The sequence below is a fragment of the Triturus cristatus genome, chromosome 3_2, assembly GCF_964204655.1.
Source record: "Triturus cristatus chromosome 3_2, aTriCri1.1, whole genome shotgun sequence".
Lineage (NCBI taxonomy): Eukaryota > Metazoa > Chordata > Amphibia > Caudata > Salamandridae > Triturus > Triturus cristatus.
In genome coordinates, this window is record NC_140584.1 from 163,407,335 (window position 1) to 163,431,229 (window position 23,895).

Consider the following 23,895-nt stretch of genomic DNA (forward strand, 5'->3'; position numbering starts at 1 on the left):
CACAGCCTCACAGGATAGCCCACAATACCTACCTCGCAGAATTCTCTTTGACCACACAGAGCCACCGTCACAAGGCGGCCCGCGGTAATATTGTGCCACCCTCAAGCCAAGGCCCACGCTACAGTAAACATCAACCTCAATGAGTGACCGACGCTCTTACAGGAGGTCTCGCAGCACCAGTGTCACGTCACAGGACGGTCCAGGGCAAAAGTAGCCCCCATTGAGAAGGAGCCCCAATAATGCAGTGCCACCCTCATAAAATGGCCGGCAGTAAAATTAAACCACTTAAAATGGGCTTCATAATCATGAATATAAATTCACTCCCGGAATATGTCCACAATAGCAGCGTCTCTCTCTAGGAGCAGGAGAACTCTCTGGCTGGTAACAATACACAGGAACCAGGTTAAATCAGGGACCCTCGGAGAATGACCAAAACAATACAACGACGCCGTCAGAGGGCGCTACAGAGTAATACAGAATCGCCTCATGCAATGTCCAAGCAGGAATACAGCGCCACCACCCCAGGACGGCCCATCTCTCTCTCCCAGAAACATATTTCCCTAATCATATGATCACGCAGCCCTGGTGCCAGGGTGCGCCCCATGCCATAAGGCGCTCCCACCCTGTTCAAAAGTCAAGAAATAATTGTCCCCTCCGGCCATGCCCTCACATTACGTCACATTTCTTCAAGAAAACTCACAAAAGGTTTAGAACAATGTGGTATTGCTACTTCTTTTTTTTAAATGGGGGTTCTTTTTTGCCCCATTTCTCAGCTGTCTTTCACGTTTGTCCAGTTGGTATCTTTTAGTTCCTCGTTCTCTTAAGGTATTACTAATGTATTTTGACAACCAACACAAATGAGAAAGGCCTGGGGCAGGCCATGTCTGGGAATGGGACCAGACACAGCGACAGAAATGTACACTTTGAGGCGCATTGTGTTATGGGCATGGATGTCTGTGTATTATGTGATTTTAAGGGTGTGCTTTGTGCTCGATTTCTTTTTGTGTCAGTGCTGTTTTCAGGCAAGAAAACCAATGCTTGCATTTTTTCTACTGCATACAAAATGCAAACAATGTATTTTTGCTTCATGCAGTATGCGCAGCCCAAAGCAAAACACATAAATAAATAAAAACATTTAAAAATGCCTCACGATACATTTTGTAAATATGTAACATGGTGGTAAACAGTAACTGGGAGCCACTTGGCACAGACCAAAAATAAACACCAGTATCTATGTAGCAGGTGCATTAGCCCGCTGCACTATTATCTTTCTGTGCAGGGTTAGTATACCGGATGTACTGAAAAGCACGCGCACAGCGTCTTACCTCGCGCCGCACTCAGGAAGCAGACGAAGAGAAGGCCCAGGGCTCTCAGTCTTGGGTGCAGGCGTTGTGCCATGCTGGGGCGGCCCGCTTCATCTGCTCCACTGAGGCTCTCAGCCTTTGACCAGAGTAATGTGTCTGTCGTAGGCCCGTCCCCTGGCCCGGCCCTCCGGGGGTGGAAGGCAGCGGCTTGTTGTACTTCCCCATTTCTCTACCCGCCTCCTGCAGCTGGAGACGTGCGAGTGCACACCCCCCAGGGCTACGCCTCCCTCCTTCAGCTGAGCGGGGTTTTATCCATCTCGAGTCACAGAAAAATCCACCACCTTCCTAATTCAAGAGCAAATACACGCAAAATACGGATTACTTTTAATGAATGTGACCATCTCCCTCAGGCTATGAAGGGCTGCTTCCTGACATGGACTTTTCTTTGATAGCCTGATGCATTCTGGGTGTAGTAGTATTCTGTTGCTTCCATTAACCTAATTAGACAAACACACCTAAAATGATTTGTAGGTGAAAAGTTCAGGTCTGGCCACAGTGTCCATAGTCACCCTACTTCCAAGTCACAGTGTGTCCATGTCCATCTTATCATGGACAAGGAGGGCACACTGGCACTGATCCTATTTGACCTCTTGGTCGCCTTCGACACTGTCTCCCACCCCATCTTCGCACAATGCCTCCACGAAAGCAGAATCTCCAGGCCAGCACGCCGATGGATCAGCTCCTTCCGGTCAGGATGTACCCAAAGAGTAAGCTTAGCCCCCGTTGACCTACTGCCTCCAACCTGCTCTGTGATGTCCCTCAAGGCTCCTCACTCAGCCCTGTGTTATTCAACATCTAAATGGGCCTCCTCAACAACATCATCCGTGCTCACGGGCCCAGCATCATCACTTATGTCGATGACACCCATCTAGAGATGGGTGGACAAGTTGATGCTTGAGCCAGGATTGAGCCAGAGGGCTGGCTTTGGCTCGGCTCCAGGGTCTTTTGGACCCTCAAGCCCAAAACGAGCGAGCTTTAATGTGGCTTCTGCCTGCCGCCCCCACTCTACCATCATGTATCCAGAATTAAAAACAAAGCATAAACCTTTGATGCTAAGAAAGAGAGAAAGCGGAAGCCATCTAGTGGGTTAATTGCATAATTGTAAACCAGAAAACCTGGGACCAGTCCTGGTTTCCTCACCTGATCAAATTGTGTGATTGAAGGCACATATTTTATTTTTCGAAACCTCCTTTTTTTTGGGGTATAACATATCAGGGCACCTTTCAATATTTGAGTTCAGGTTGTGGGGCTGCCCACAAATAATCTGATATATTAAGGTGAAATGCTTTGGCATTTTAAAGAAATACCTTTTTTAATTTTGAAGAGACTATCATATTTTCGCATGTTGTTTGTTGCATAATTTAGATGTCAATTATCCTCAGTCGAAGTGAAGCAGCCGACGGATGGCGTATGGTGAGTCATAGCGCCACTACAGCCAGTGCAAGGCTAGGGAAAGTTAATTCACAATCGGCCCAGAACCTACTGGTAAGGCTGAAAGAAGAGGTACTGTGCTGCGACATAACACATTGAGTCAGCATATAAAAAGTACGATAACGCTAAAGGCAGTGAAAACCAGGTACGATGCAGAAAGTTGAGAATGGTGACGAATATGAACAAGACTCAAAACTGTTACTCTCCATCAAAGATGAAAAAGAGGCCATACAACATCAGATCGGCTGCAACAACACTGATGCAAGCACGCGGCTGGGGCTTAGAGATGGTATGAATGGAGCAGGTCCAAGTGGGCAGCGGATGGTGCAAGTCCTGTTCTCGACAGTAGAAACTTCCACAGGTGGTTATGATGCCACCATGTTCTTGAAACTGACGCCTCCCTTTGATACTGACAAATAACAGAATATTGGTACCAGATGGACTTCCTGGATCAAAATATTTGACAATTCCATCGATGTGCTAGAAGAAAAATGACAAAAAGATACTTAAATAAAAACTTGCAGGTGATGATGTGAAAGAAGAATAGGACACATTACAAAGGAAACTTTTACAACGCATGTCTTTACAACGCAGTTTTTATATCGCAACATCCATTACAACGCATGATTTTACAAAGCATGCCATTACAACAAATTTTTAGAAAGTACACTTACAACACATTCCATTACAATGCATACAATTACAATGCATGCAATTACAACGCATAATACTTTTAGGGCAACAGTAGTGTAAGTTTTGGATAGTGAAGGGGTAAAAATTACTATTCTCACTCCAGTGAGTGCAGCAGTAGAGCAAGTGTTGGATAGTGTAGGGGAAAAATGACTATTCCCACTCTAGTGAGTGCAACAGTAGGGTAAGTGTTGGATAGTGTAGGGGTAAAAGTTACTATTCCCACTCCAGTGAGTGCAACAGTAGGGTAAGTGTTGGATAGTGTAGGGGTAAAAATTACGACTATGAAAGGTGCATCGTCAACCAAGAAACGACAGCAGGATGGAGAAACGATAGATGAATGGCAAGTTCAAAGAATTCAATGATGAAGAAGCCATCCATCTCAGTCACTGACGGTTGCCTTTCCAACTCGTTCAGACGACAGATGTTGAGTGAGACACTCAGTCTGGAGAGAGTGCTCATGGCTGCGAGAGCAGAAGAACATGCAGATCGACACGCTGCTGATATGGAAGCTGGAACAGCCAAGACTGAATCAGCATTGAGCATGAAAAGTAAGCAGAAACACATGATTGAGGCCCATAAAGTGATGTCAAAGAAGAAAAAGAAATTGTGTTTCCAAAGCGGATTCACCTTTCTACACAAAGGTAAATGTCCCACCACTGGAAAAACATGCCAAGGCTGCTGGAAAGTAAACTATTTTGGAACTGTTTGCAAAGCGAAAAAGAAACCAACGCCATCACCTCGAGAAAAAAACATGGATTCCAGTAAGCTCCAGACACCCTCCAGCCATGCACACAAACCAAGCGGCGACACCAATTGAGGCAAGTGGAAATTAAGCAAGGTCGATCGTCATCGAGCTCATCTTCCAAAGGTTCTTCAATATCATTGTCACGCAACAGTGAAGAAGATGGCTCTGCAATGATGGTGTAAACGCACACTCAGACATAGTAAGTCAGTTCCCGTCATTGTTTTGTGGATTAGGAAAGCTTAAGACGATGAAAGTGCAACTTCATATCAATGAGGACATCCATCCTGTTGCTCAACAACATAGTTGAATTGCTGTTCACTTGCAGGAAGCTGTTGAGAAAGAACTGGAAACGCTGTTAAAACATGGTATAATTGAACGCTCTACTGGTGTGACACCATAGAGTCCACCCATAGTGATAGTACCCAAAATGAACAGTGAAGGTGTTGTGCGCATCTGTGTTGACATGCGTCAAGGTAATAGGGAAACTGAGAGAGAATGACATCTAGATCTGCACATTGCAAGCATGATTACATAGCTTAATGGTGCCAAAGTCTTTTCTCGTTTTGATCTGAACAAGGGGTATCATCAACTTGAACTAGAGGAAAACTGCAGGTACATTACCACCTTTTTGACCCATATTGGTTTGTTCAGATATAAAAGACTAAGCTTTGGGGTGTCGTCAGTAGCAGAACATTTTCAGGGTGTCATTCACTGCATAATACAGCCTATTACACATGCTTTGAATTATAGTGATTGTTGGAACTGGTACTTTCTGGTTGGCTGAGGTGGTTCTCAAGCCAGGCAGAACCTACCATTCCTGTCAGGGTTAGGTGATTACACTTACTGTATAACCTGCACTCACCCTTGGATAGCTTGGCACTGAGCAGTAAGGCTTATCACAGAGGCAATGTGTAAAGCATTAGCACAAACTCTCATCACACAATAAATACACTGTGCGCTACAAAAGAGACCTCACACATGGTATATATAAATAAAGATTTTTTTCAACACTTACAGTAATTAACACAAACTGAACATCATGTATTTCTAGGCATATATCACACTTATAAATATTACTAGCCATCCTATGCCCAACAGTGTTAAAATGACATCAGTCATATGCATACTTGGGAAAAATCCTATTTTACCCCATCACCCTTATGCAGTGCGATACGTTGTCAGAACTGACCCCACCTTGCCAAATAACGCAATAAAATCCACAAATTTCTAGGATGCATACCAGGTCACAATGATATCAGGAATGTGTACACACAGAAATTATAACACTTTTCAGCAGCACCATGGGCCAAGGCCGCAATGGTAAAACCAATGTCTAAATGGAGTATACTTTAGGTAATGAAAGAAATAAGTACAACAACACCACTGTGTGGTGCAAGTAGAAGCAGGCTGTTCTCATGCAACACACTCTTCAACACTTACACAGCACCGTAACGTAGTGCAAAGGAGATCAGCAAGTCTGTATGAAGCACACATACACACTTGGAACCGTAATGCGGTGCAAATGATATCCGGCAGGTCAGTTGATAATATGAATGCGGACCCCGTGGCACAATCCCTCCCACCACCCCTAGTTACCCCCTACTATTCTGCCCACAGGATCGAGGAAAAAAAACACCCGTTACTGTGCTGGTTTAAGGCCGAATTCACATTTAGTCAGGGAAGAAGGTTGGAGTAACTATCAGGGTAACCAGGCAAAAGTCGGCAAATGGGGGAAGTTCATCTACTATATGCAGAGCAGAAATGGGCTAGAGGGTGTCTCAGCCTTTCAGCACCAGCCCAGTTCTGCAAAGCACAGGGTGGGGGGGAGTCACACAGTCTCTCGACCAGCTTCCGAGCTCTCTCAGAAGGGTTCCTCAGCCCAGTCACTTACTCTCACGACCCATGTTCGATATGGACGATACTACCGGGCAACAAGAAGCCATCCGGCCATCTGGCTTGGCAGTTCAGGCTGGACTGTTCCCATGAGGCACAGGGTCAAACCTGATTTGCAAATAGCTGGGTCTGAACTGAGGTGGCAAAGTGAGCTAAAGAATGATGATAGATTCAACCCAGATCTGTGACTGGGGGTGAGTATCTGAATAGTTGCAGCACTCCATCCATCATTTCCTTGTGTTTGCCAGTAGTTATACTACAGTGTTCCTTTGAAGTCGGGGGTAGTTGAGAGGGTTCCCATTTAAACCAGAGATATCTCCCCTAAATTTCAGTCCTGACTGCCATGAGGCCTTGGAATGCAGAGCTTAATCTTTAGTAGGGCCATAATCTGGCTTCCTGGAGCCCAAGTTTCAACCCCTCCCCCCCCCCCCAATCTATCCAGCCAATTCCTCAAGTGGCAGAGGTCTGTCGTTCCAGTTGCATGACCAATGTTTATGGCTGTCAGTGGGGAATGCACAGATGTGCTCCTCCAGCCTCCAGTTTGGCAGGCTTAGGACATGTTTGAAATCGCCATGACGCTACTCCCTGCTGTAAGCTAAAATTGTAGTTTAAAATGTATTCAGCAATTATCCCATGTTGACCCATGGGAAGAGCAGACCTACTAGGGAGGGAAAACCCACATGGGGACTATTCACTACCTGGGCAGGGAACACACATGTGTACCGTTCCTGCCTTTCCCCTAGTACGTGCACTGCCCCTCAGTGATAGTGATGGCCCACTCAGCATTGGCTAATGGGTTAGAAATGCCAACCTGAGCATTGGTACAACTGCACACACACAGGCCTGCAATGGCAGGCTTGAGACATGTTCTTGTGGGTGGCACAATCAGATGCCTCGGCCCACTAGTAGCCAGTGCAGTACCTGCCCTGGGTATGTGGCATACCTCTTTACAGGGTACTCACAAGTTCAGCACCTAAACCAATCAGGTAAGCACCACTTCCTAGCATGAATAGGATGGGCGCACGTGCTTTCACTCTGCATTACAGTGAAACAATGCCCAGGGTTCCAAGACCACGAAAACAGAATCAGCAAAAACCAGGAGGAGAAAAGCAAAAAGTGTTAGGGAAATCCCTTAAGAAGGGTCATGTCCAACAGTGATGATATATTGGTATTTGAGGCCACTCAAAAGGAACATGGCAAAGCCCTTACACCAGTGTGCTGCTTGCTGGCTGATCTGGCTGATATTGGACTTACTTTGAACGCAGAAAAATGTGAGTTTCACTTAATAAAACTCAAATTCTTTGGGCATATTTCCTCTGAAAAGGTAATGACTACAGATCTGGCTAAAGTACAAGCCTTATTGTCCACTACTCCACCACAAGTTGCGACCATGCTGATACTTTCTTGGCATGTCCACTTACTTTTCCAGGTACATTAGGGATTTTGCCACAGTCAGTGCCCCGTTCAGAGACTTAACAAAAAAGAATGCTGTGTTGAAGTGGTCACCTTAACCAAAGCTAAAAGAAAATCAAACATGCAATTGAGAATGCTACTAAAATGGCCTATTTTTATCCAAAACTTCATAGTGTGATTGTAGTAGATGCTAGCCCTGTGGGGTTAGGTGTGTTCTTTGTCCAGTACAGTGGATACGACAGTGCTCAAAGGCACATTGTGGCTTATGCGAGCGATAGTAGTTGTTGATGAGTACTCACATTTCTCCTTTATGGAAGACCTGTTGTCAACCACAGAACACAAAGTCATTGGGACATTAAATGACAGCTTTTCAATTTGAGGTGTCCCCTCCATTCTTAAGTCTGACAATGGCCCACCGTTCAACATGCAAGAGTTTAACGAGTTTCTCACTAACATGAATGTTAAACTTCAGAAAAGTACACCTCTCTGGCCACAGGCCAATGGTGTTGTTGAATGCTTCATGGACACCCTAAAGAGAGTAGTTCAGCGTGCTGCACTAGAAGGAAGTGATCTCAAATCAGCTCTATGTTCAGCCCTTTGTGTTTACAGATCAACTCCCCATTCCGCTACAAGTGAAGACCCTGCTGCCTTGATGTTTGGGAGAGCCTTAGGAACCAAATTGCCGCAATGAACCACTCATAAGTCGACAGATGCGGGCGAGATCCGACAATGGATTCCTTGCACAATTCCAGAATGAAGACCTATGCTGATAAACAAGCAAAAACAGAAACGCAAGTCTGATGCTTCATTTGATGCTGAACCCCTGAGGGTTGTGACAAGCAAAGGACATATTGTTACAGCTCAGCATCACAGAAACTCCATCACAAGAGATTTGTCACACTTCAGGCACATATCTCGATGTTTGCCGGCTTCAGATGTCAGAAGTGAGATCTGCCCACCTGAAAGTCCAAATCCCGAACTCCTATACCTACCTATGCATCACTGGTGCCCGAGGCAGGCGGCGCTCCTCCGCTTCATCAACGTCACACGACTAGTGTCTGGAAGACTGGTTCAAGCACCTCAACAACTCATTGAGGAGCTTTGATGTATATGTGTAGTATTTGTACTTTTTATTTAAGAGAGGGGGAAATGTAGTGTCTTGCACCTATGAATAGCAGGACCCTTCTGGTGCCTGATTGGCTCCGTAGGAGAATTATGTAATTGTTTGGTTGTGTCTGGGTGTGGTTAATAAAGGTCATGATGCAATGCATGCAGTTAATTAATGGTTGCACTCTGAACAATACAGACATACAGGTCTCTGTGTGTGGCACAGTTATTTTTATGCTACAGGGCAGGGGGGACGCTGTTTGAGGCACACTTCCACAGTGCCTCATGGAGATAAACAAAGCAGAAACATCCAAGAATCACAAATTAGGAGAAATTAGGAGAAATACACAGCACTGCACATGCAATTCTTCACATCAGAAACTGTCAGTCAGTCAAAAAATATGTTTATTTATAGCATAGTCTTTTAAACTAATTGTGATTATAAAACAATGTATCAATTAAAATACTAAAACAAAACCAGATTGACATTATCTAAAAGACAAGTAATAAAATAAGTGATAGTCACTCTACATCATGAACCAAATATCAAGACACTAAACTTTAGTCTAACTACACACTTTAAATCTCCCTGTACTGCACATAAGACTCTCCCAGTGCACGTCACATCTAAAAACCTCGTGTTTATCAATAATGTAACTGATTGACTCCAATTTACAATTCAATATTTTTTAAATATCGGTCTTAAAATTACTTTACCTGCAGATAAAAGCCAGAAAAAATCTAATAAAATATGTGCAACATCACATTTAAAATTCTCACTTGTCTAAGACAACCTAAAAAAAAATGAGGCTGTGCTTGCCCGAGCAGTTAGGCTAATTGTGCTGTGTACAACAATGTCATACAAAATGACATGTTAATGTCCAATAATGCAAAGGCTTTGCTAGTATGCTAAGGAGTTATAGAAATTAGTTCGCAGGCAGCACTGCACTTTGCATTGCAGTTTACAGATATGTCTGGCCTCTTTAAGTGGAAGCCAGTAAAAGAAATTGAAGAATGAGCAATCGTTAGGTTTTTTCCCCTTTGGAACACGTAAAATACAGTTAACTGATGGTGACCTTACAAAGCGAGGTGCAGGTTACTAATACAAGACGAATATAGCGTATGTAAGTAGGTATTTGCATGCCTATCGCATTTTCAAAGATCAGTTGATATAAAAATCCCTGGTAGTTTCCTAGTGGGCTGAATGGAGAGTGATGGAATAGATAACGTGTGGTTTGATACTGTCTTCAGAAGAGCTGCACCAAGTGATCGTCTCGTCTGTCAGAGCTTGAAACACCAAAAAACACGCTGCATGATTGAGTAAAACCATTTATAAATTTCAAAATTGTTTATCAATGTTTCAATAACCTATAAAAGGTTCTTCGATACATTTAACACTTCCCCAGAACATTCCCAATTACCTGAGACACATGCAGATCAAAGTCAAATGGAATGGTCCAGTTATGCATCAATCTTTTTTTCATTTTTCAGAGATGTCCCCTGCATTTTTGCAGTGGATGAGCCTTATTGCAACCAAATCCTCGATGGTTCAAGCATATCACGAAACAAGCATTGGCAAAGCCAATAGGTTATACCTTTTATATATATATATTGGCATTGCCATTTTTTTTAAGCAGCATGAGATAACGTTTTAAAGGCTTAAGAGTCAGCAGCTATTTGCTGCCTGGTCCTCCTCAAAAAATAATAACCTAAAAAAATAATAATACGAAAGACCATGGGGTATAGGTGGGGAGAAGCTGAGGAGCATGTGGGGGAAGTACTGGGAGGGAGCGGGGTAGGTGAAACGCAGCACAATAGAGGGAGGAACATAGGGGTTGGGGGAGAAACACGTAGGCCAGAAAAAACAGAGCAAGGGGAGGTTGACAGGGGAGAAGCAGAGGAGAGAGAGAGCTGGCAACACAAGGAAGATAGCACCATGGGTCGCAGGGGGCAGATATTTGGCAGTGGGCCTGAGGCACACTTGGGAAAGAGCTCAAAACCCATGCACTCTCATTGAGTGCTTAAGCAAAAAGAACAAAGTAGTTTTCTGAAAGTGAGTAAGTCAGTGAAGTCAAAGGATACTAAAGAGGCAATACTCCAGGGGAGGGACAAGCATAAGATGTAACAAGATGGACAAGGTAAGCCATCAAATCAGAAGCAACCAAATTACAATGACAAGAAAGCCAACCAATGGTAAGCAATGGGCAAGTTGAAGCCCATTGCAAGATCTTGGTAAGGGCATAATAAGTCTTTTCAAACCAGTTAACTTGCTTTGTTCATTAGGGGAAACCTAAGCACACTCCAGGGTAGGTGAGACCTCAAAATCAACCGCTAGTGACCCAAATAGAAGAATTGTTAATACTGAGATTAGATGTAGGAAAATGGGTGATTAACAGGGAGTCCTTAGGCTTCTAGGTATCCGCCTGGGCTTGAATTACCCTACAGGCGCACATTCCCTCTTTGCGCTATGGCGCACCTTAAAACAGGTGCACCAGGCACAAACAGTGAAAGGGCGCCCTATTATCACAATAGCGCTGCCATGGTGGCAGCACATTTAAGTGAAATACGGAGCAGCTGCTTCAAAGCCATTCAGTGTTTCACTGTGCAGGCGGAACTTTCACAAGGGGAGAGAGAACCCCATGCAGGCGGGTGCAGTGAGTGACTGCATCCGCCTGCAAGGGAAAGTCTGAGGTGTCCATGGGACCTCCTACCCCGCCCAGAGGGCTGGCATTAGGAGGCTCACTGAAAGTGCACCACCTTTTTGTTGCACACTATCATTGCACCTCATAAAGCAATGTTGGCTTCTGCGCCCACGTCCCTGATACGGCTTGGGTGCAGAGACAAAGTGATTCCCTCATTTGCATATGGCCACACCCCCATGCAAATGAGGGAACTCCTTCTATTGATAGCGCTGGCGCTAGATGTGCGCCAGGACTATCTGTATTGCAGAACGGACCGCACAAGTGTCTCAGACCCCTTCTGTAATACCAAAGTACCCTGGGGTCGCACCAAGTGGGAGCACATGCCCGTTGCGCACCAGGGCACTTACTGTAATAAGGCCCATGGAGGTGTTTTTAGCAGGTTGCTCCCCTTCACAGCGGGTTGGCGCCGTTCATATTATACATATGCGGAGCTGAAACAGCAGCACTTAAAGAAATTTTCAGGGTTCTCTCTGTCTATGGTGCTCCTGCATCAGCTCCTCTTATTCAGCTATCCAGTGAAGCAATACAGTGATGGGCGAGGGAGGGTGCGTGGCTAATTTGCATGGGGTGTACCATTAATGTCATCATGGAATGAGAGAGACTCCAGAAAAGGGCAGGATTTATTCACATCATGGGACAGTAGGCCAGGCCCAAGAGTCAGAGATAAGGATAGCTGGGTCACGAGCCACCACAACACCTGGCATGCTTAAACATATTGTCCCACTGCCCAATGGCACCAGCTGCATAAAACACCTTCAGGGGTTTAGTCACCCGGGGAGGATCACAGCACAGATGGAGGTAAAGTATGTGTGCAATCTGTATAGGGCACATTGGAATACACCAACCTTTCTATGTATATGTGTCTTGTTGGTTGTCTTGTTTGTCTGTACTTTTATTATGACTCATAGAGATCGAAATAAAGTTCTCTGACTGACTGAATAACCCAAACCACCCTATTGCATCTTGCACAATGGAACACGCCACGTGCTTCAGTATGTTAGTGCAGGATTCCGTAGGAATTTAAGTGCACCTTTGTAAAGATTTCTACAGCTTGAAATGCAACTTAAATAAAGCCCAGAAACCCGATTATCTGCTTAACAACAAAATAAGAAAGGAGTACATATGAATTAAACACTGCAGTGACAGGCAGTGCTTCTTGTTGCTCTACGTTAAAAAAAAGCTCCAGCAACAATGTAAAATGCTTTCGCCATGTATTCTCCCTCCGGGCTTTCAACCAAAGAATGCACATCCTTTTCCACACACTGCAGCTCGAAGTGAAGTAGGTGCGTTACTGCCCTCTGTGTGAGCATCTACTATGGAACAGACTGCTATCACTCCAACAGGAATCAAAAACTACATTTCTACGCTCGCCATGCCAACTACTTCAGGTCAGAAGCAGTTTGACCGATTTCAGAGCGCTGAACTGTTCTCTCTTCATTCGTTCATGTAGCCTTTCACTCAGGCATTCATTTGTGTGACTTTCAGATATCAGAAGAGAGTTCAACTTGTGGAGCACGGATGTCATTTCAACATGAAGACCTATAGTTTTTTCTACATTGGCGGACGATGGAAAGTTTAGCGAGTATTCATCAAGGCGGTGCAAAGAAAAAAGGAGGGTCCCAAATGCGTTTTGGCAGCAATCCATTTTTCATTGACTTTGTACTCAAACGTAGTGGCCAAACACAAAGGGCCCGATTCACAGAACTAACTTAAGACAAAATCCTAAACTTACTACCATTTTGGTATTCACAGAAGGCACTTACTCATTTTGGTATTCACAGAAGGCACTTACTCATTTCGGTATTCACAGAAGTTAGGAGTCCTAACTTTAGGACGCCTAAATGCCTTCTGTGAGTACCAAAAGTCTTAAAATTAGGATTTTTCTCAATTTAGTAGTAGTAAAGTTAGGACTCCTAACTTTAGGACTCCTAAATGCCTTCTGTGAATACCGAAAGCCTTAAAATTAGGATTTTTCTGAGTTTAGTAGTAGTATAGTTAGGACTCCTAACTTTAGGACTCCTAAATGCCTTCTGTGAATACCGAAAGTCTTAAAATTAGGATTTTTCTCAATTTAGTGGTTGTAAAGTTAGGACTCCTAACTTTAGGACTCCTAAATGCCTTCTGTGACTACCGAAAGCCTTAAAATTAGGATTTTTCTCAGTTTAGTAGTAGTAAAGTTAGGAGTCCTAACTTTAGGACTCCTAAACTGAGAAAAATCCTAATTTTAAGACTTTCGGTATTCACAGAAGGCATTTAGGAGTCCTAAAGTTAGGACTACTAACTTCTGTGAATACCGAAATGAGTAAGTGCCTTCTGTGAATACAAAAATGGTAGTAAGTTTAGGATTTTGTCTTAAGTTAGTTCTGTGAATCGGGCCCTATGGGCCTGATTCACAAAGGTAAACTTAGACCTGAAGTCTAAGTTTAGACTTCAGGTATAAAGTTATACTTAAGGTCTAAAGTTAAACTTCTGATGGATACATCTGCCAGTGGATTCCTCACCTTGTGAATATCCCCTGCGCAGCAACATTCGGAAACTTTTGTAGCAGTCCACGCCGATGAGGTCGAAGACGACGTCACAGAGACACGGCTCCGCTCGCGACTCCGCTGACGTCACCGGCTCCATAAGAAGACCTCGTCGGCGTGATGACGTCAGTTCCCTTTTTTCCGCGCCGACGACGCCAACGGATTTCGGGAATCGTTATTAGTAGCTTTGTTACTTTGTGTATTTTCTGGATTTATCTGTCTTTCTTCGGGAAGATGTCGACAAGGAAGTCGGGTTTCAAGCCCTGTCGAGAATGTGGCAAGCACATGTCTATTACAGACCCACACGAAGATTGTGTTTGGTGTCTTTCATCCGACCACGATGTGGATGGTTGTTCCAGCTGCCGCAAGATGAGCTCGAAAGCTCTTAAAGAAAGAGAGGCGAAGCTCTTCATCGCTCGGATGAAGAAGGAAAAAATAGGAAGAAGGAAGTCTAGATCCAGGTCGAGGTCGAGGTCGGCGTCCAAATCGACTTCGGGCATGCTTGGAGAAGTAAGAAGCATAAGAAGGAGAGGAGGCATTCTTCACATCATCACTCCGATAAAGGTTCGGCTCTGAAGTCGAAGTCGCCTACTCGACGCCGGAGAGAGTCCGTGTCTCCGTCTCCAGTCCCGACTTCACCTACAGCTCCTTCTTCTCCGGTGACTTCGCCGGCTCCGGCTACATCTCCGGTTCCGGTGTCATCCCCAACGCCGGTTCCATCTCTGGCTCCAGCTTATTCTCCGGCTCCTTCTCCGGCCCCGGTCGAGGATCTTCAAGCCCCGGGTGAGCCTGTGACGCCGCTTGTTCCACCGTCGGCGCCGGCAGGCCCGAGTCCGGTGATACCTGACCAGTATCCTGCATTCCCTGGTCCAGGTCAGGACCCACGCATTATCTAAATGCCATGTACGGGGTGTTTTCAAGGGCCATGTATACCTCTGGTGCACCTGTGGGTCCGATGGGTCCGATGGCTTTTAATCTGGGAGTGCCGCAGGTCTATCCTCAAGCTCCATTCTTGCCATTCTTTCCGGCGACGCCGTCTTGGCAGCTACCGGCGCCGAGAACATCAACGCCGCTTCCCTCTTCACTGGCACCGACTCGACTTCGTACGACGCCGGCTGCTCCTGCGGATCCGTGTTCGACGCCGGCGCCGTCGGATTCGAACACGGCGCCGCCGACGCCGCTGGTGCGGATTCGTTCCAGAAGGGAAGCACAGAGAGTGGTGGATGAGAGAAGATTTCTTTTGGAAGAAGCTGAAGAGGGAGAGTTAGTTGAATCTGATGAAGTGTTTGAAGAGCTAAAGGAGGCAAGTGGACTGGATTTGTCTCCAGAGTGGGAAATCACTCCACCATCAGATGAGCCCTCTAAAGATGCAGCGCTGTATCATGCGGTCATCAGGAAGGCTGCGGAGTTGTTAGACCTTCAGTTACCAACCACGGAGTTCAGGTCTAACATTCTTACTGAGGTACTGCATTCGCCTACTGCAGTCTCGGAGCCTTTGTTGCCCTTTAATGAGGCCATTATGGACCCTGTACTAGAGGTATGGCGCAAGCCTTTTTCAGCTCCTGCGGTCTCCAGGACAGTCGCAAGGAGATATAGAGCGGCTCCAGGGGACCCTGAGTTTTTAACTTCGCACCCATCGCCTGAGAGCTTGGTAGTTCAGGCGGCTTGTTCGGGAAGGTCCAAGGGTGCCTTTCCTCAAGTTCCAGGGGACAGAGAGGCCAAAAAGGTAGACCAATCGGCCAAAAAGGTCTTTTCATCAGCCAGTACGGCTCTTAAGTCAACAAACGCAACGTGTTTGTTGGGGCGCTATATCCATGCGCTCATGGACTCAGCGAAAAAATTGCCACCCAAGCTATCGGAGGAGGATAGGGCCGGCTTCAATGAAGTTCTGACTGATGCCCAGGTGGCTGCACGCCAAGTCATTCAAAGTGGACTGGACACAGCAGACTCAGTTGCCAGAGTCATGGGGTCTTCTGTCGCCACCAGGAGGGGTGCATGGCTAAAGTCCTCCGAATTCTCTTCGGATGTGCAGTCGACTTTATTGGACTTGCCTTTTGATGGGTCTGGTTTGTTTGGTAAGAAGGCGGATGCTGCTCTCGAATGCTTCAAGGAGAGTAAGGCTACGGCTAGGTCGTTGGGTCTTCAATCCCAGCCGAGAGGATCTTTCAAAAGATATAGGGGCTTTGGAAGGGTGACTTTTCACTCTTATAGACTGACCCAGCAACAGCAGCAGCAACAACAGCAAGGCTCTTTGTCCAAGGGATACAGAGGAAGAATCAGGGGTCGCTCACGTGGCCGTTAACTCTCCTCCTCCTCTTCCTCTTCCTCAGCCCCTCCCACCACCGCAAAGCAGCCCTATATTCGACATTCCGGATCATGCTGGTCCTGTGGGGGGCCGGCTTACCCATTTTCTACAAGATTGGGAATCTGTAACTACAGATCTTGTAGAGAATGGGTACGCCCTTCCCTTTCGGGAATTCCCTCCAAATTACCCTCCTTGCCAAGGAGCTTGCTCGGAGGACCACCGTCTTCTCCTGCAGGAGGAAGTCCTGAAGTTGTTTCAGAAAGGTGCGATAGAGGTGGTTCCAGAGCAGGAGAGGGGTCAGGGATGCTACTCCCGGTATTTTCTGATTCCGAAAAAGGACGGCAGGTTACGTCCGATATTGGACCTCAGAATCTTGAATCTTTTTCTAAAACAAGAGAAGTTCAAGATGCTCACCCTTGCACAGGTTCTTCAAGCACTGAATCAGGAGGACTGGATGGTGTTGATCGACTTGCAGGATGCGTATTTTCACATCCCAATCCTGAAGTCGCACAGAAAGTATCTCCGGTTTACGGTAGGGTCGCAATATTATCAGTTTGCGGTCCTTCCGTTTGGTCTTACTTCGGCACCTCGAGTCTTCACGAAGGTGATGGCAGTGGTGGCAGCCCATCTCAGAAGGTCGGGGGTCTCGGTTTTCTCTTATTTGGACGACTGGCTGATCAAGGCAGAGTCGCCGGAAAAGGTGCTGCGTCATCTGCAGGATACAACTCAGCTGTTGTACAAATTGGGTTTTTCGATAAACGTGCCCAAGTCTCACCTGGTGCCCTCTCAGCGCAACCTGTTCATAGGTGCGGTACTGGACACTACTGTTTGTCGAGCATTCCCTCCTCCTCAAAGGATTCTCGACATACAGGAAATGATTCCTTTATTTTACATCGGAGCGGTCGATCCGGTTCTGAAGGTCCTTCGCCTGCTCGGTCTGTTCGCCTCCTGCATCCTGTTGGTCAACCATGCACGCTGGCACATGAGGGCGCTCCAGTGGTGCCTGCACAAGCAGTGGTATCAGCACAAAGGAGATCTCAGGGAGTCGTTCAGGATCTCCAGAGAAGCTGCAGCGGATCTATCTTGGTAGAGCGTGGAGGGCAATCTGTCCCAAGGAAAGCCCTTCCATCTACCTCCATCGGTGGCCACGGTGATAACGGATGCATCCACCTTAGGGTGGGGTGCTCATCTGGCGGATCTGGAGACCAAGGGTCTTTGGTCTCCAGAGGAAAGGTTGCTTCACATCAACCTTCTGGAGTTACGGGCGATACGTTTGGCGCTCAAGGCCTTCCTCCATTCCCTTCGCGGTCAGTCTGTTCAAGTCCTAACGGACAACACTACCGCGATGTGGTATATAAACAAACAGGGAGGAGTGGGGTCTTTGCAGAGAGGCCCTGCGTCTATGGTCCTGGGCTCAGGACCATAAGATTTGTCTGATGGCAAATCATCTGGCCGGGGTTCTGAATGTACGTGCGGACAGTCTCAGTCGGCAGTTCTCCGCCGACCACGAGTGGAGGCTTCATCCAGAGGTAGTTCGTCACGTCTTTCTGATGTGGGGAACTCCTTGAGTGGACCTGTTCGCCACTCACGAGAATGCTCACTGCCTGTTGTTCTGCAGTCTCCAGTATCCGATGCAGGGAGCGTTGGGGGACGCGTTTCAGTTGAGTTGGGGCTCACAACTCCTTTACGCGTTTCCTCCCATACCCTTGATTCTTCGGGTTCTGAGGAAGATTCGCCAAGACCGGGCCCAAGTTATTTTGGTCGCCCCGGATTGGCCAAGAAGGGTGTGGTATACAGATCTTCTCCACCTCTGCTCGTGCCCTCCGCTCTGTCTCCCTCTGAGGGCAGACCTCCTCTCGCAGTCGGAGGGGCAGGTTCTACACCCCCACCTCCAGAGCTTACACCTTCATGCCTGGAGATTGAACGGGGCAACCTGATTTCTTTCTCTCTCCCGCCAGATGTGGTGGATGTTATTTTATCGGCCAGGCGACACTCCACCAAATCTATATATTCATATAGGTGGTCTAAATTTGTGCTTTGGTGCGGAGAGAGGTCCATTGATCCCTTGAAGGCTCGTCTATCTAACATTCTACAGTTTGCCCTTTCTCTGGCTCAGCAAGGCTTTGCTGTGGCTACTGTGAAAGGATATTTATCGGCTTTGTCGGCTTTCCTTTGTTTGCCGGATCAGCCGTCATTATTCAAATCACCTATTGTTCTTCGTTTTATAAAGGGCCTTACAAACAAGTTTCCTCCAACTCCTTTTATTATGCCTCAATGGGACTTAAACCTTGTATTAACTTATCTTATGGGTTCTCCCTTCGAGCCCTTACACAAATGTCCCTTGAGGCTGTTGTCCTTTAAGACGGTATTCCTCATTGCAATCACCTCGGCAAGGAGGGTAAGTGAGCTTCAAGCTCTAAGTTCAAAACCCCCATTCTTGACTGTTCATGCTGAACGAATGGTACTCAGGACCAGGGCTGCGTTTTTGCCTAAGGTGGTAACTCCCTTCCATCTGGGGCTGTCCATTACCCTTCCTTCCTTCTATCTTCCCCCTCACCCTTCCAAGGAGGAGGAGCGGCTTCACCGCTTGGACCCTAAGAGGGCGGTGAGCTTCTACCTGGACAGGACAAAGAACTTCAGGGTTGATGACCAGCTCTTCGTGGGCTTTGCTGGCTGCAGGAAAGGTCAAGCGGTGCACAAGCGCACCCTTTCCAGGTGGATTGTCTTGTGCATCAAGATTTGCTACTCCCTGGCTGGTAAGGAACCTCCGGAGGGTTTGAGAGCTCATTCCACTAGAGCAAAGTCTTCCACGTCTGCTTTGTCTAGGGGTGTTCCTGTGGAGGACATTTGTAGGGCGGCAACTTGGGCCTCCCTCCACACTTTCGCAAAACATTATTGCTTAGACACCGAGGTGAGGAGGGACGGACATTTTGCGCGATCCGTCCTTCAGGACTTTCTGGTATAGAAGAGTGGACACCCTCCTCCGGGAGTGGGGACTGCTGTGGAATCTATTCACAACGTGAGGAATCCACTGGCAGATGTATCCATCAGAAGAACAAGTTACTTACCTTCGGTAACGCTTTTTCTGGTGGCTACAGTATCTGCCTGTGGATTCTCACTGACCCACCCGCTCCCCGTTTGGGGCTCACAACTCCTTTACGCGTTTCCTCCCATACCCTTGATTCTTCGGGTTCTGAGGAAGATTCGCCAAGACCGGGCCCAAGTTATTTTGGTCGCCCCGGATTGGCCAAGAAGGGTGTGGTATACAGATCTTCTCCACCTCTGCTCGTGCCCTCCGCTCTGTCTCCCTCTGAGGGCAGACCTCCTCTCGCAGTCGGAGGGGCAGGTTCTACACCCCCACCTCCAGAGCTTACACCTTCATGCCTGGAGATTGAACGGGGCAACCTGATTTCTTTCTCTCTCCCGCCAGATGTGGTGGATGTTATTTTATCGGCCAGGCGACACTCCACCAAATCTATATATTCATATAGGTGGTCTAAATTTGTGCTTTGGTGCGGAGAGAGGTCCATTGATCCCTTGAAGGCTCGTCTATCTAACATTCTACAGTTTGCCCTTTCTCTGGCTCAGCAAGGCTTTGCTGTGGCTACTGTGAAAGGATATTTATCGGCTTTGTCGGCTTTCCTTTGTTTGCCGGATCAGCCGTCATTATTCAAATCACCTATTGTTCTTCGTTTTATAAAGGGCCTTACAAACAAGTTTCCTCCAACTCCTTTTATTATGCCTCAATGGGACTTAAACCTTGTATTAACTTATCTTATGGGTTCTCCCTTCGAGCCCTTACACAAATGTCCCTTGAGGCTGTTGTCCTTTAAGACGGTATTCCTCATTGCAATCACCTCGGCAAGGAGGGTAAGTGAGCTTCAAGCTCTAAGTTCAAAACCCCCATTCTTGACTGTTCATGCTGAACGAATGGTACTCAGGACCAGGGCTGCGTTTTTGCCTAAGGTGGTAACTCCCTTCCATCTGGGGCAGTCCATTACCCTTCCTTCCTTCTATCTTCCCCCTCACCCTTCCAAGGAGGAGGAGCGGCTTCACCGCTTGGACCCTAAGAGGGCGGTGAGCTTCTACCTGGACAGGACAAAGAACTTCAGGGTTGATGACCAGCTCTTCGTGGGCTTTGCTGGCTGCAGGAAAGGTCAAGCGGTGCACAAGCGCACCCTTTCCAGGTGGATTGTCTTGTGCATCAAGATTTGCTACTCCCTGGCTGGTAAGGAACCTCCGGAGGGTTTGAGAGCTCATTCCACTAGAGCAAAGTCTTCCACGTCTGCTTTGTCTAGGGGTGTTCCTGTGGAGGACATTTGTAGGGCGGCAACTTGGGCCTCCCTCCACACTTTCGCAAAACATTATTGCTTAGACACCGAGGTGAGGAGGGACGGACATTTTGCGCGATCCGTCCTTCAGGACTTTCTGGTATAGAAGAGTGGACACCCTCCTCCGGGAGTGGGGACTGCTGTGGAATCTATTCACAACGTGAGGAATCCACTGGCAGATGTATCCATCAGAAGAACAAGTTACTTACCTTCGGTAACGCTTTTTCTGGTGGCTACAGTATCTGCCTGTGGATTCTCACTGACCCACCCGCTCCCCGTTGTCCATCCTTCTATACCTGTAATTCTATTGATGATATTTCAAATGTGTTTTGTTACTGTCAAAGGCATTATGTTATTTCTTGTGCCTTGCTATTTATTCTCCACACTGTGTGTGTTGCTTTGCATATCATGTACTGTGTATACTGTGTATATATTGCTGTCAGTCTGTCCGTGTGCCTCGAAGGCACGGAAAAAAGGGCGGAACTGACGTCATCACGCCGACGAGGTCTTCTTATGGAGCCGGTGACGTCAGCGGAGTCGCGAGCGGAGCCGTGTCTCTGTGACGTTGTCTTCGACCTCATCGGCGTGGACTGCTACAAAAGTTTCTGAATGTTGCTGGCGCAGGGGATATTCACAAGGTGAGGAATCCAAAGGCAGATACTGTATCCACCAGAAAAAGCGTTACCGAAGGTAAGTAACTTGTTCTTCAGGTCTAAACTTAGACTTCAGGTCTAAATTCAGACTTCAGGTCTAAACTTAGACTTTAGGTCTAAATTTAGACTTCAGGTCTAAACTTAGACTTCAGGTTTAAACTTAGACTTCAGGTCTCAGTTTGCTTTTGAGAATCGGGCCCCTAGTCGGATTTACATGAAATTTGGCAGGATTATAGATTATGGTGTGCAGAGGATGCTTTTTGCTAGCACAGGTAAGTATTTTTAAAGTTATATAAGGTATTTTAACCTAGCGATATCTGTTGTCACTGTAGATTCACAAAATTTCGTAAAAGGTACTGTGGTACATACCGATGACAAGGCATTATGTGATTGGCTTTTGACTGCTTTTACAAAAGTTAAAGGCAGCCATGTTGATTTGAGTACATTTTGGCTGTGTTTTGGGTTAGGGCCTGAGATATAGGTAAGTATAAGGTTTCATGTCTTTTTTTCCTACCTGCTACCACTTTATTAAAGTGGTAATAGATCGGCAAATTATTTATAAGTTTCTATATATTTCGTAAAATATCACAGACTACCGCAGTACAACCTAGGAAGTAATGCAGTAATTACATTTTTTTTACAAAAAAGAAATATGCAAACTTTGTAAAAATACACTGTACTACACTATATTTTATAAATATAGTGTACTTCACTGTATCTTAAATCTTTTGCATATTTTATATTTTTGAAAAAATCTACAAATTACCAGAGTAATACCTACAAATTACTATAAAGTTCCAACGCAGTACTCCATACACTTTAAAAGAATAAAAATGTAAAATATATAAATACATTTCCCTACATATTACAACTTTAATAAAGTAGGTAACAACAATAAAATCTACTATTTACCTACATCTAAGGACCTAACCCAGAACACAGGCAAATTGTAGAAAAATAATATGGGTACCTTTACATTTTGTAAAGACAGGCTTTAGCCAACTATATACTGCCTTGTAATCACCATGTACCACGGTCTACTGCAAACATCATCACAGTATACCATAGCCCAATATATATATCTAGGGCCCAGATGTATTATTCTAATGCATTACCCTTCCGTCACATATGGCCTTGCATGGCCAACGTAATACTTAAATCAGATTACAAAGCAGCACAGGGTTACCATGCTTGACCCTGTGTTGCTTAGTAAATCTGCAGAAACGCAAGCCAGTGCAAATCACTGTCTTACATTACTCTGTACACCATATTGCACTATCCTGCCAAATTTCATGAACATCGATAGACCACTTCACTCTATACCGCTCAACTATAGGCCACTCCACTCTACGGTATTCCACTGTATGACACTCCAGTGTACTCTACTTTGCGCCACTCCACTCTACGCCATTCCACTTTAACCCACTCCACTATACATTTCTATACTGTGTGCCACTCCACTCTACACCACTCCATTGTACACCACTCCACATCACTCCATTCTACGCCTCTCCACTCTACACTTCTCCATTCTAGGGTATTCCACTCTATGCCACTCCATTGTACGCCATTCCAGTCTATGCTATTCCACTCTATGGCACACCCACTCTATGCCACTCTACTCTAAGCTATTCAACTGTATGCCACTCCACTGTATGCTACTTCACTCTACGCCACTCCACAGTACAGTACTCCACTCTACACCACTCCTCCTTAAGCCATTCCACTCTATACTGTTACACTGTATGCCACTCCACGCGCCCCCCACTATATGCTATTCCACTGTATGCCACTCCACACTATGCCACTCCACTGAACACCACTCCACTATACGCTATTCCAGTGTATGCCACTCTAGACCACTCCACTGGATGCCACTCCACTGGACGCCACAACACACTCTGTGTCATAATACTCTACACCACTCCTCTTTAAGCCATTCCACTCTATACTGTTACACTGTACGCCACTCCACGCGCCCCTCCACTATATGCTATTCCACTGTATGCCACTCCACACTATGCCACTCCACTGAACACCATTCCACTATACGCTATTCCAGTGTATGCCACTCTAGACCACTCCACTGGATGCCACGACACTGGACGCCACAACACTCTATGTCATAATACTCTACACCACTCCACTCTGATTCAACACTCTACGACAAGACACTGTACAACACTGCACTCCACTGCACTCCAGTCTATGCCGCTGGAGTCTACTTCACTCTATGAACCTCTATGACGCACTACGCCACTCCACTCTAATAAATTCTACTCAACTCTATGCTGCTCCAGTCTGCAGCACTGTACTCCAGTCTATGTCATTGCACAACACTGTAGTTCAATCTATGCCCCTCTACCACACTCTACAAAACACCCTCTATGCCAGTCCAACACAATTTACTCCACTCTACTCCATAACACACTACTCCACTCTACTCCACTTGACACCATTCCATTCAACCACACTATATGCCACTTCACTCTACAATATTCTATGCCACTCCACTGTTCAACACTCTATCACACTCTACTCTACCTTACTCCACTCTACAACACTGTACTCTTCTCTATGCCACTGCATTCTGCACCAGTTTCAAACACTCTATGACACGGCATACCACTCCACTCTATAACATTTTACTTCAGTCTATGCTACGCCACTACACTGTACTCCACTCCATGGAACTGTACTGTACGACACACCACTCCACTGTAAGACATTTTA

The 23,895-nt window shown here is 46.2% G+C and overlaps 1 protein-coding gene across 1 annotated transcript in view; it reads right to left on the reverse strand.

Annotated features, from left to right (window-relative positions):
* IL10RA (interleukin 10 receptor subunit alpha) overlaps positions 1-1,525 on the reverse strand; it is a 48,984-nt gene extending 47,459 nt beyond the window's left edge. The window contains 1 exon segment of the mRNA XM_085647428.1: positions 1,326-1,525. Within this exon segment, the coding sequence (XP_085503554.1) occupies positions 1,326-1,398 (73 nt within the window). The 5' untranslated portion in view covers positions 1,399-1,525.
* Positions 1,526-23,895: the final 22,370 nt, after the last annotated feature.